General features: G+C 37.6%; 1 protein-coding gene across 31 annotated transcripts; it reads left to right on the forward strand.

Annotated features, from left to right (window-relative positions):
- Positions 1 to 305: 305 nt before the first annotated feature.
- LOC103927123 (putative receptor-like protein kinase At3g47110) lies at positions 306 to 12,803 on the forward strand. Of its 31 annotated transcripts, none has more exons than XM_048576058.1 (7): positions 308 to 662; positions 4,166 to 4,236; positions 4,963 to 5,516; positions 5,776 to 6,731; positions 6,845 to 7,026; positions 9,444 to 12,118; positions 12,245 to 12,803. In XM_048576058.1, exons 5-7 carry the CDS (start codon positions 7,010 to 7,012, stop codon positions 12,610 to 12,612), a joined length of 3,060 nt encoding a protein of 1,019 aa, XP_048432015.1. In that variant the 5' UTR covers positions 308 to 662; positions 4,166 to 4,236; positions 4,963 to 5,516; positions 5,776 to 6,731; positions 6,845 to 7,009; the 3' UTR covers positions 12,613 to 12,803. The 31 variants fall into 31 exon arrangements, 30 of the variants coding, with proteins under 30 accessions (XP_048432015.1, XP_048432024.1, XP_048432026.1 ...); XM_048576067.1 differs by having other exon boundaries at positions 4,171 to 4,236; XM_048576064.1 differs by having other exon boundaries at positions 310 to 662; positions 5,380 to 5,516.
- Positions 12,804 to 13,572: the final 769 nt, after the last annotated feature.

The raw sequence follows: 13,572 nt of genomic DNA on the forward strand, positions 1-13,572 counted from the left end.
GTTACAATCTGTCCGTAATTTTTTTTTTTTTTTTTTAATGTGAATCGATCAAAATGCCCTTAACGAGTATGTGTACTTTCATTGACTTACTGGTCGGTCACGTGTGACATATTAATTAGTATATTTTAACAGCACTTGTTATTATGAACGACTAATCATAAGCATAGCAAAAATTAGAACTAGAAGAAAGATTTTACGAAACCCGTATAAATCATTTTATTTAAAGTAATGGAAAAGATAATAACACTAGATATAAAATATTAATGAAAGAATAAAATAATTTAAAAAAAGAAAAAAATGAAAATAAGAAAAGATGAGAGAAGGATCGGGAAGAAACGAAAAGAAGGGAAAAGGGGAGAAGGGGGGAAAGAAACTTTTCTTCTTCTTCTTCCTCCTTCACTCACGGGATCCCTTCTAAACTATTTTCATCATAATTTCCTCATACGATAACGAAATAACATGAGGTCGGAAGCTATAGTTTCGTAGCGAGGCCGTCTTCAATCTTACCATACCCACCCTTTGAAAACCATTGCATAAAGAAAACGAGGTCCAAACATATTCACGTGTTCCGGCGACTTTTCTCTGATTTCGGGCAATCCCGCAGGAATTTGGCTCGACCCAAGTGAAAATAATGATTCTCCCCTCGTCGGCTCTCCTCTAGCGTAAGTATTTTCCCGAGGTTATAACTTTTAGTTTTGGGGTCAATTCATGGTTTCCAATTTTAATTCGATATTTTGTATTGTTTAGGAGTTGAATCGGAACCGGGTAGTCATGATTGGTTGCATGTATAGGGAAGAACATTGAAATCCTAACCTCAATTCGGTTCTCTTTAGAAATTTAAGGGTTGGGTTTGTGTTATAAGCATTAATGTTATTCCATAATCGAGGCCAGATACATTGGAATATTTTGTGTGCCATATTTGTCCTACCCTTTATGCACTGAAAAGAACATTGCTGAAATTGTATGTGTTGCAGCCTAGGTTTGTGCAGCTAATTAGAGTTCTAAAACTACTGAATGGTTCTTTATTCTTCCCATGGCATCGGCAGATGCTGAATATTTGATTGGACAATGCTATTTTTAGAGTATTATATGACTCTTGTTTTGGCTGTGGATTTATTTTTGGTTCTTTATTTCATTCTAAACAGTTTGGTTTTTCTATAATAATAATTAAGGATCATTGATATGGTTGGGCTAGTGTACTAGTTACGAATAATTATATGAATGTTATAGTTTAGGGATTGCATTTTATTCTATGGCCTGAGAACTAGGTCCTTGATTAAGATTAATGGATTATCAAACATTATACATATTCTCTAATTGAATACATTACCATATTTATGAGTTCAAGATCAATTTATTATGGCTGGTATAGATATCAATAGTTGACAGATCCAATTTGGTGTGGTTACTTTTCGATTAAGTATTTCACGTTTATACGTATCATGTTGTTTGCTTAAATGATACAATGGATGTCCTATTAAGTGTAAATGTCTATATGCATGCCTATACTGAAACCAAAATCAAGTTGATGATTCACGTTTTGAAGTTATATATATATATATATGTATATATATGTCTCATATGCCTAGACAAGCTATACAAAGAAAGTATACCGTTTCTATTAGTTATTCTGATTACATGTATGTAGTAATGACTTGCAATGGTGATAGGAGTTTATTGAAATGGTGAACTACGAATGGCTTCATCCCTTTAGGGTACGTAGGCAGTCTAACAAGGAGTTTAGATACAAACATAAAGTATACTAAAATTACTACGCAATTTGAATCTTGAGTTATGCTTTGTACATATCCCGGAGGCGGGGTATGTTAGATATACGGATACTTGGTGACGTCATGTGTTGATCCTTGGACGTGTGTCGGGATTGGGGCGTGACAGCTCCTTTCAATCATTTTGTACCCCTGCATATTATTGTGATTCAATGAAGCTCCCCATTAGATGAATTGCACCAAATAGGGTAGGCCTTCGTCGGATCTCTGTGTCCGAAGCCGACAAACACAGAGATCCAAACCACTCATTTTAAATCATATGGTTCTCATTAGCTCATTCTATTGATCTTCCTGACACAAACCACGAGTTCAAATCTCCTTCTCTTTAACTACCTGGATATCCGAGTTCTTGAACTTCGAAAACAAAAATCTGAAGAGGATGTCAACTCCAAATAAGGTAGCTTGTCTACTGTGCATGTAGCTAGCCCCAAAAATAAGGGAAACCCAACCACACCCCCCCCCCCCCCCCCCCCCCAAAAAAAAAAAAACCCCAACCCACAACTATAAGTAAAGCTTTATGAGGGGTCGCTCTAAAATTGATCTTAAAATTAACTAGTCCGTCGTTCCAAAAATTGGTTTGACAATGTTGCATTTAAAATATCTAACAATATAACATTATTTCGAATAAAACTTTTGTATAAATTATAAGTTCAAACAAAAGGCACTATACTGCTTCTTCTTGACTATTTTAGGTGTATATATACTCCATTGCTGAAAATTCTACTATGCTCATCATACTTCTTGCCAATCCACCAGGCAATTGGGTTAAATTGCCCTTGACCAAAAAAATGATGGTCCGTCGGTGCCAAATTCGGCAGGCAATTGGTGGGCTCCAAGAAGCTCGTTGAACTACCCTTGTAGCCCGTTGGCAATAAGTAACGACAGGCCTGACGTCAAGTAGCAGAAGGCTAACCTTAACCCCGTGCACCAAAGTGAACCAAATGGCTCCAATTTGGGCACCCCACAGCTGTTGGATTTTCAATAGTTTGTTGATCTAGACCATTAAATTTCAAACGATAAAAGAAATTTAAAAGATGATGTTGTGCCACGTGGCACTTTGTGGCGCATTTGATATTAAAATTTTGAAAAATTCAACGGTCAGGATTAATCCCATGGTAAAAAATCCTAAAAAAATTTACAACAAAAAATATCTAAAAAACGTACAAAGTTCACACTTAAACAAAAATCTGAGCTGATATTACTAATAGATAATGACACGTGGTGCAATGAGAGTGGTTGAAAATGGAAAAGTATCCTCTACGGCTCCCTTCCACCAAATCCACCAAGTTCAAAGATCCTAGTCATTGAAATTTGATCCAACGACTATAAACAGGCCACTATAAAAGCTATAATAGATTGGATCAAATTTCTAGGGCCGGATCCGAACTTGTGAATTTGGTAGAAGGAATCCGGAGTCCTTTCCGTTGAAAATCTCATCGCCTCTCCTTTCAGCTCTTCAAGGAAAACCCACTTCTTGGGCCGTCTTCAACCACGTAAAGCTTCACTCTTTTGTTAGTTTCTGTGTTTAAAATTGTTGGGGTTTGCAGTTTTGGATTGAAATTTGTGTTTTGGGATTTGTTGGGTGCTCGCATGTGGAAATTTGGAAAATTTTAGTTGTGGATTGTGGGGAACTGACTCAGTGGCGGTCCCATTTCATGTAAGTTTCTTTTGTTTGTGTTTTTGGTGAAATAATGACGAGGAGGGTTGGATAGTTTGACTGGTTTTTTTTTTTTTTTTTTTTTTGTGAAATTAGAGTGGGATCAATCAAGGTTGAGACTTTTTAGGCAAGAGTAATTGTGAAAGTTATGTTTTTACAAATTTTTTGGCAAATTTTGTGACTTGGTGGATTTGGAATTTTGGTTATATTAGATATATGTGTAAAGAAAATAGTTGACCTGCATGAAGCTTGAGGGGTAATGAGGGTTTTAGGTATTTAGTGACATTCAGGCCATGCTTGATGTCTATTTGATGTCGGCGTATCAGAAATGCTATGTTAATCAACATGTCCCCTGTAGTATGTTATAGGGTTAAAGTTTTACATTAGTGTTCTTTAGCGACTTGGTTTCAAAATTTTCGTTTTCGTTCAACTTTCCTTGGTCTGTGAGGCCAATGGTACATGATAATGGAAATTGTTTTGTCTTAATATCTCTGGTAAGAGCGGGTGTGCATTCTTAAAGGACTTGTTTGTCACTCTTTTAAGCTGTTTAATGTGCTCATTTCAGTATGCATCATCCAAAGTCTATAACTGCTAAAAGTAGCACTACAAGGGCGAGGGAGCTATCATCTGTTTGGAAATAAGAACTATAGACATGCCCCATAAGGGTCAATAGGTCTCAGTTGCATATCTAACTTGTTTCTCATGTGTTTTCATCCTGAAGATTAGAAAAGATGGGTGCTCTAGACGTGCAGATAGTGGTTCATCAACACCAGGGATGGCGGCTGATCTCATGTATGTGGTTACGTGCTGGAGTTTTCCATGTGCTTGCCAATATGCTGAGTCTTTTATTCATGCATGTGTTATCATGCATGTATGGCCACATCCATAAGTGTTTGTAGTAAAGGATAAAGCACACGACATAAGTTGTAGAATAATAAATTAGTTACCAAGTGCAAAACTTCTTTCATAAATCTAGAAGAGAAACACTTTCCGGATGGCTTTAGCTACCTTGCAATTAATCTACAGAGGATTTCTATGCATTTGTTTATTGAATTGTAATCCTAGAGTAGTGGTCATGTTGTGCTGGTTGCATTATAACTTACACCGGTATGTTGTTTGGTTTGATGAAAACAAGAGGACGTTTTATTCAGCGGTGAGCAAAGAAAAGAGTTTATACACCGAAGATGGGATTCAAACTTTAGTTTTAGACATAGTATTCCATTTGACAGAATAAAATTGCTTGACACAGAAGCTGAGAGATTATTTCAGTTTTCCATCACATCTGTGGGAACAAATATTGTTTTGGATATCCTGTACATGTAGACATGGCGCCTCATTTTGAAATGTTTCAAGATGCCGTCTATTTGAAAAGATTGAAAAAATAATAGTTTGATGTTGATCTACATCATGTACAGTGGTTTTGATGAACTGTTTTAACTAATTGGTTTGAAAGTCTAATGTTTTTCTGATTTGGTTTCCTATATCTCATGTCTGGTTTTGGTGGGAGTTTGCTTTCAGCTCTTTTTATTCAATATGGTATTCTGTTGGTGCTTCTGGTGCACTTTTTGGTTTACTAGGAAGCATGCTTTCAGAGCTCACAGTTGACGTGTGCACATTTTTTTTTATCAATTCAGAGAACTGGATTTTGTGTAGATATGTAGATATCATGTGTCCTGTAATATTTTCATTGCGAATAGGCTCTGTATCTGCTTGTTTCTCATCAGAATGGTTTGGAGAAGGCATTGTGTTATAGCTATTCTCTGTGTAATACTAATTGATCACTTTGTTGATAGCGGCTTCTACTTTGCTGTTTTGGATTGCATGTGTTGGCAGTACTTTGTTGTTTTGTTATTGGAAATAAAGGTTCATTTTCCTCGTATTTGCGTAGTATCAGTATATGCAGGCATTTTCTGACAGAAATCATGATTTTGACAGGTATACTCTTGGCTTGGTTACTCTTTTTCGAGGGGTCAATCTAAACAACCACTGTTCCTGGTGTCATTTTTTGAGCTGTGTCCCTACATCAAAATGGAATTGCAAGTCACAAAATATTTATTGTCTGATAATATGCGGTACTTTTCTGTGCATATTAACTTCTGCCTTAATATTTGATAGACAGAAGTGCTTGCTTATTAATATGATCATGGTTGCATTCAGTTGTTCTAGTTTGGCATGCCGTTTAGTCTAATGCCTTAAAGAAACGTAATTTAAGAAATGACTTGCAAAATTCTGTGTCAGGAAATTGCTTCTGCAATGTACTTTGTTAGTACTATAAATTCGTTTTGTACTGACATATTGTTCTTTATATGCATATATGCACAAATCTTGCAGTCGAGCCAGATAGGGAATCAGCTGAACTTAACGTGCGTAAGCAATGGTAGAAATGGAACATATTCATTGTCGGATCCCAGCCCCTCCTGGACTCAGCAGCTATATGCTCAGCTTTGCAGTTGACCATACATGTACATATTTCAGAGTTGATAGAATGTTAATTGATATGCTTCATTCTTGTGGTAAGTATTCTTTCTCTTTCTCTTGTTTTTTGTTGGGTAAAATAGTCTTGTGTATTCACCAAACACTCAAACACTTATTTGCAAGTTTCTTTGTTCGTCAAGAAAGGAAAGGAAAGAAATTTCTTTAAGTACAATAACAAACTCTTATTTACAAGTTTCATATGCTACTCTGCTAAGAGCTACCGATGGGTTATCTGAGGCTAATTTGATTTGCTGGATGTTTTGTTGTGTACAAGGGAGTTCTCGATGTTGATGATACGGCTCCATTGGTTGCTGCCGTAAAGGTGTTTAACTTGTTACGCCATGGAGCAGCAAAGTGTTTTATATCTGGATGTGAGGCTTTGAGAAATATCAAGCATCGAAATCTCGTCAAGGTTATAACTGCATGTTCAAGTGTTGATTCTCTTAGTAATGATATCAGGCCTTGGTTTATGAGTACATGGAAAAAGCAAGCTTAGAGAAGTGGCTGTATCCACCGACTGATATTGAAGAAGCAAGAGAGGCACCCAAGAGTTTAAATCTTTTGCAAACGCTCAGCATTGCCATTGATGTTGCTTGTGCTCTCGATTAGTCGATTATCTTCATAATCACTGTGAAACACCAATAGTTCATTGTGATTTGAAGCCAAGTACTGTTCTTTTGGACAACATGTCGACTGGACATGTTTCTGACTTTGATTAGCAAGGTTTCTCTCACAACTGACCATTATAAAAGCTTCAACAAATTAGATAAGTTCTGCTGGAATAACATGAACGATTGGTTATGTGGTTTTAGGTAAATATTCACATCCTCTCCACAATATCCTTTTTTTTTCTTTTTAAATTTTGCATAAATCAACTATTTTGTTCTCAGTTTGCTAACAATATATTCTTATGTTTGAATGGCAGAGTATGGTATGGGAAGTGAGGCATTAATAACTGGATGTGTCTATGGTTTTGGAATTCTCTAGATAGAGATGTTTACAGGGAAGAGACCCACTGACAACGTGTTTAATGGGGACTTAAATCTTCATGTTACAACTTTCAATCAATGCTCTTGAGTCTTGAGCCCCCATGAAGTTTAAAAATTAGTAAGACTTGATCTCGCTAGTAATTGTCGCAGTTTTTAGAACGGTTGCATCCTACAAGCTTTCCTGCAATGATACTTTAGGGGAACTACGAGAAAATCAGCAATCTCACAGTCCGGCCCCTTAGAAAACATACAGACTTAAAAATTTCCATTCATAGGTAGGGTTGCCCTGCTAGTGTAACTTTCATATTAGGTGACGTCAGCGTGACTTCTGATGTGAACTAAATATAGGGTTCCATGTATTTGTTTTTTCATTTTTGATGGTTGCCAAATGTTTCCAATCCGCTTCTAGAATCAAGGTGCTTTATTAGTCTTGGTCCTTGGCGCACCGAAAGTGCCAGACAATAGGTCCCAATAGTGGAAGTAAGCTGGTGAAGTTATCATTTACTTGGACTTATTCCTTCACATATTTGAATTTTCAAGAACCATAACCTACGGTATGGGAAGTGAGGCATTAATAACTGGATATGTCTACAGTTTTGGAATTCTCTTGCTAGAGATGTTTATAGGAAAGAGACCCTGACAACGTGTTTAATGGGGACTTAAACCTTCATGTTACAACTTTCAATCAATGCTCTTGAGTCTTGAGCCCCCATGAAGTTTAAAAATTAGTAAGACTTGATCTCGCTAGTAATTGTCGCAGTTTTTAGAACGGTTGCATCCTACAAGCTTTCCTGCAATGATACTTTAGGGGAACTACGAGAAAATCAGCAATCTCACAGTCCGGCCCCTTAGAAAACATACAGACTTAAAAATTTCCATTCATAGGTAGGGTTGCCCTGCTAGTGTAACTTTCATATTAGGTGACGCCAGCGTGACTTCTGATGTGAACTAAATATAGGGTTCCATGTATTTGTTTTTTCATTTTTGATGGTTGCCAAATGTTTCCAATCCGCTTCTAGAATCAAGGTGCTTTATTAGTCTTGGTCCTTGGCGCACCGAAAGTGCCAGACAATAGGTCCCAATAGTGGAAGTAAGCTAGTGAAGTTATCATTTACTTGGACTTATTCCTCCACATATTTGAATTTTCAAGAACCATAACCTACGGTATGGGAAGTGAGGCGTTAATAACTGGATATGTCTACAGTTTTGGAATTCTCTTGCTAGAGATGTTTATAGGAAAGAGACCCTGACAACGTGTTTAATGGGGACTTAAACCTTCATGTTACAACTTTCAATCAATGCTCTTGAGTCTTGAGCCCCCATGAAGTTTAAAAATTAGTAAGACTTGATCTCGCTAGTAATTGTCGCAGTTTTTAGAACGGTTGCATCCTACAAGCTTTCCTGCAATGATACTTTAGGGGAACTACGAGAAAATCAGCAATCTCACAGTCCGGCCCCTTAGAAAACATACAGACTTAAAAATTTCCATTCATAGGTAGGGTTGCCCTGCTAGTGTAACTTTCATATTAGGTGACGCCAGCGTGACTTCTGATGTGAACTAAATATAGGGTTCCATGTATTTGTTTTTTCATTTTTGATGGTTGCCAAATGTTTCCAATCCGCTTCTAGAATCAAGGTGCTTTATTAGTCTTGGTCCTTGGCGCACCGAAAGTGCCAGACAATAGGTCCCAATAGTGGAAGTAAGCTAGTGAAGTTATCATTTACTTGGACTTATTCCTTCGCATATTTGAATTTTCAAGAACCATAACCTACGGTATGGGAAGTGAGGCGTTAATAACTGGATATGTCTACAGTTTTGGAATTCTCTTGCTAGAGATGTTTATAGGAAAGAGACCCTGACAACGTGTTTAATGGGGACTTAACCTTCATGTTACAATTTTCAGTCAATGCTTATGAGTCTTGAGCCCCCATGAAGTTTGAAAATTAAGAAAGCTTGATCTCACTAGTAACTGTTACAATTTTTAAAAAGGTTGCATCCACAACAAGCTTTCTTGCAATGATATACTCTAGGGGAACTATGAGAAAATCAGCAATCTCACAGTCCAGCCACTTAGAAAACGTAGAGACAGAGAAAATTTCTATTAATAGCTAGGGTCGTCCTGCAAGGTAACTTTCATATTAAGTGACACCAGCATGACGTCTGATATGACCAAAATATAGGGTTCTATGTATTTGCTTTTTCATTTTGGATGGTTGCCAAATGTTTCCAGTCAGCTTCTGGAATCAAGGTGCTTTAATGGTCTTGGTCCTTGGCGTACCGAAAGTGCCAGACAATAGGTCCTAGTATTCCTTATCATATTTGAATTTCAAGAACCAGAAACTGTGGTGTAAGTTGCTCCTATGATCATATCCTTATATAAATTTCCTTGTCATGCAACAAATGGAACTCACCAAATTCACAACTCAACACCCATCTTTCTATTTCTTTTTGCTTCTCTCTCTAGTTATATAGTTAACCAGATCGGGAATGGGGGTTTTGGTTTTGAAATTGATCTTAATATACTTGCTTTTCAGTGCAGTGTTCGTTTGCTGTTGGAGCTCCCTGCAATTGGGACTCGGAGGGAATGCGACGGATAGGCTGACGCTGCTAGCAATCAAAGCTCAAATAAAGCAAGATCTCCATAATTACAACGTGATGAGCTCCTGGAACGAATCAATGCACTTTTGCATGTGGCATGGTGTGACGTGCAGTCGACGACATCGCCAAAGGGTCACTAAACTGGACCTGCAATCTCAAAATCTGGTAGGGAAACTATCCCCAAACATTGGAAATCTAAGTTTTCTAAGGGAGCTGTGGCTGCAAAACAACAGCTTCAGCAATGAAATTCCTCTACAAATTGGGAATTTGCGTAGATTGCAGGTATTGCGATTAGACGCGAACTCATTTAGTGGCAGTTTTCCATATAATATATCATATTGCTTCAACCTTATCCTTGTGAATTTCACTCGCAACAAGTTGGTGGGTAAAATTCCTTCAGAAATTCGATTGCTGTCAAAGCTGCAACAATTTTCATTAAATTATAATAATGTAACGGGACAGGTCCCTCCTTCCTTGGGTAACCTTTCGTCTCTCCAGAGACTAAGTCTTGTTGGTAATAACTTGATGGGAAACATCCCCAGTTCTCTTGGCCAATTGGAAAAATTAACCTTCTTCTCATTGGGGTTAAATCAGTTGTCTGGTAGCATCCCTTCCTCCATTTATAACCTCTCTTCTCTTGTTACATTTTCCACGCCCTCAAACCAAATTGAAGGGAGTATTCCATCAGATATTGGCAAAAGTCTTCCCAATCTCGAAATCTTCAGCGTCGGCTCTAACCAACTCGCTGGGTCCATACCTCCCTCAATATTCAACGTCACAAGTGTGAGGCTTTTTTCCGTTGGGTTTAACAACCTAATCGGACGGGTACCGAATCTCCGAAAGCTTCACAACCTCCTCGTGTTCAACATTAAAAGTAATAATATTGGAAGCGGGAAAGATGGTGACTTGAGTTTTCTCTCGGGCTTGACCAATGCCACGCAGTTAAAAGTGTTGATGATTGACAACAACAATTTTGGAGGGACATTGCCCATGTCAATATCCAATCTCTCAACCAAACTTGAAATGTTTTGGGTTCATTATAACCAAATATATGCAAGTATCCCATCTGGGATAGGGAACCTGGTGAGCTTGGAATCATTGCTTTTGGCGTATAATAGCTTCACAGGTAACATCCCCTCTGACATTGGTAAACTTTCAAACATTGGAAGATTAGCAATTTGCATGACCAAATTATCAGGAAAGATTCCGTCTTCCTTAAGAAATTTAACCAAGTTATTCTATCTTCGGTTGGATGGAAATTATCTTGAGGGCAGCATTCCTTCAAGCCTAGGGGAATGCCATGGGTTGCAATTCTTGGATCTTTCTTATAATCTCCTTAATGGCACAATACCCAAACAAGTTTTTAGACTCTCCTCCTTATCAGTTGGTTTGGTCTTGTCTAATAACCTCTTCACAGGTTCCCTTCCCTCGGAGGTTGGGAATTTTCAAAGTCTAAGTGAATTGTACATTTCTGATAACATGTTATCTGGAGAACTCCCCAGTAGCCTTGGTGGTTGTGAGAGTTTAGAAGTCCTGCATTTGCAAGGAAACTTCTTCAATGGGTCCCTTCCTTTGTCTATGAGTTCAATGAGAGCGATTCAAGATCTAGACCTTTCTCGCAATAATTTTTCGGGTGAAATTCCACATTTTTTGGAAGGCTTTAGAATCCTGAATAATCTGAACTTATCATTCAATCAATTTTGGGGAGTGGTACCAACTGGAGGTGTTTTAAAAAATGCGAGTGCTATTTCAGTTGTTGGCAACACTAATTTGTGCAGCCCTGTTGCTAATTTAAAGCTTCCCAAGTGCAAGTTTAAAGAGACCAAGAAACGAAGATTGTCTCGTAGCTTGAAACTAATACTCCCTTTATTATTTGGTCTTGCTCTTCTAGGAATAGCCATGGTGTTCTCCTATTTCTTTCTTTGTTCTTCAAGAAAGAAAAGGAAAGAAATTCCATTGAGCACTTTGGGGAACTTTATTTTGCAAGTGTCATATGCTACTTTACTCAAAGCTACTGACGGGTTCTCAGAGGCTAATTTAATTGGTGCTGGTAGTTTTGGGTCTGTGTACAAAGGAGTTCTTGATGATGATGGTGATAAAGCTCAACTTGTTGCTGTGAAGGTGTTTAACTTGTTACGCCTTGGAGCTTCGAAAAGTTTCATAGCCGAATGTGAAGCTTTGAGAAATATTAGGCATCGAAATCTCGTTAAGATTATAACTGTGTGTTCAAGTGTTGATTTTCATGGTAATGATTTCAAGGCTCTAGTTCATGAGTTCATGGACAACGGGAGCTTAGAGGAGTGGCTGCATCCACCTACTGGAACTAAAGAGTTAAGAGATCATGTACCCAAGAATTTAAGTCTTCTTCAGAGGTTAGAAATTGCCATTGGTGTTACTTGTGCATTGGATTATCTTCATAATCATTGTGAAACGCCAATAGTTCATTGTGATCTCAAGCCAAGCAACGTTCTCTTGGACAACGAATTGACTAGCCATGTTTCTGACTTTGGATTAGCAAGGTTTCTCTCACAAGTAACGAGTAATGTTTCAACAATCCAGAGTCAGACAAGTTCTATTGGAATAAGAGGAACGGTTGGTTATGCAGCTCCAGGTATCTATATATATATATATATGTTAGATATATATACTTCATTATATTTCCTTTCTTATTATGGAGTATTGAATTTACAAAATTCAAACTGAACTATTTATACACAAATGTGATTTTGAATTGTAGAGTATGGCATGGTGAGTGAGGTGTCAACGAGTGGCGATGTATACAGCTTTGGCATTCTCTTGTTGGAGATGTTTACAGGGAAGAGACCCACTGACAACATGTTTGGTGATAGCTTGAACCTTCATAATTTTGTCAAGATGGCTCTCCCCGGACGAGTTACTGAGATTGCAGACGCACCACTTCTTCAAGGAGGCACGAACGAGAATCCCAATCAATGCAGTGCGAGAATTCATAAAGTTGAGGTGTGCTTGAGTTCAATATTTAGAATTGGAATTGCTTGTTCTGCAAAATCCGCAACAGATCGACTAAAGAATATCAATGATGCTGCATCTGAACTTCATTCCATTAGGAATACTTTTCTTGGATAGAAACTCCTTTTTATGTGCTTTTGTGATAGAGAAATTTCGTGTACTGCCCGTGAAGTCTAGCTTTTTTGTTACCACAATAGATGTGGAAGTATGCAGTGTAAATAATCACCAATGAGGTTCATTGTGTGAAGAGTGTATTGCTACTTCTTGTACTTGGTATTTTTATGTAATATTCACATCGATTAAAAGTCCAATTTGTGCCACGAAATTGTTGAGTATTCACATTGACAGATTCCAAATTTTTGAAAGATTCATAACCTAACCCTTAACATTCAATAAAATCATCTTGGAAGCTGTAAAGATGGTGAGTTGAGTTTCCTATCAGACTTGACCACCATCAGTGTAAGGTGATTTCGAAAATCAAAGTGCTATTTCAATTGTTGACAACACTAGATTCTGCAAGGGAATTCCTAATCTCAAGTCTAAAGAGCTCCAAGAAAAGAAGATTAATTCATAGCTTGAAATTAATAATCCCTTTAGTATTCAAACTTGCTCTACTTGCCAGTGTCATATGCTACTTGGCAGTTTTGAGTTTGTATACAAGGGGTTTCTTTATACTGACAATAGAGCTAAAAGCTTGTACTTGTAGATATGAAGGTGTTTAACATGTTAAGTCATGGAGCCTCAAAGAGTTTTATAGCCGAATATGAGGCTTTGAGAAATATCAAGCATCAAAATTTTGTAAGGGTCATATCTGCATGTTTTCTCGATGATGATTTCAAGGCTCTAGTTTATTAGTTGATGCACCAAAGGAGTTTAGAGGAGTGGTTGCATGATTTGCATCCACTTCCTGTAATTGAAGAGGTAAGAGATCAATACACCCAAGACTTAATATCTCCTTCAAAGGCTAGATATTGTTATTGGTGTTGCTATTGTGCACTGAATAATTTTCATAACCATAGCGAAACACCAATAGTTCATTATGATCTAAAGCCCATCAATGTTCTTCTAAACACCAAG

Source organism: the organism of the source record quoted next, unplaced genomic scaffold (assembly GCF_019419815.1).
Source record: "Pyrus x bretschneideri cultivar Hongxiangsu unplaced genomic scaffold, Pyrus_bretschneideri_v1 Contig83, whole genome shotgun sequence".
In the NCBI taxonomy this organism is placed as follows: domain Eukaryota; kingdom Viridiplantae; phylum Streptophyta; class Magnoliopsida; order Rosales; family Rosaceae; genus Pyrus; species Pyrus x bretschneideri.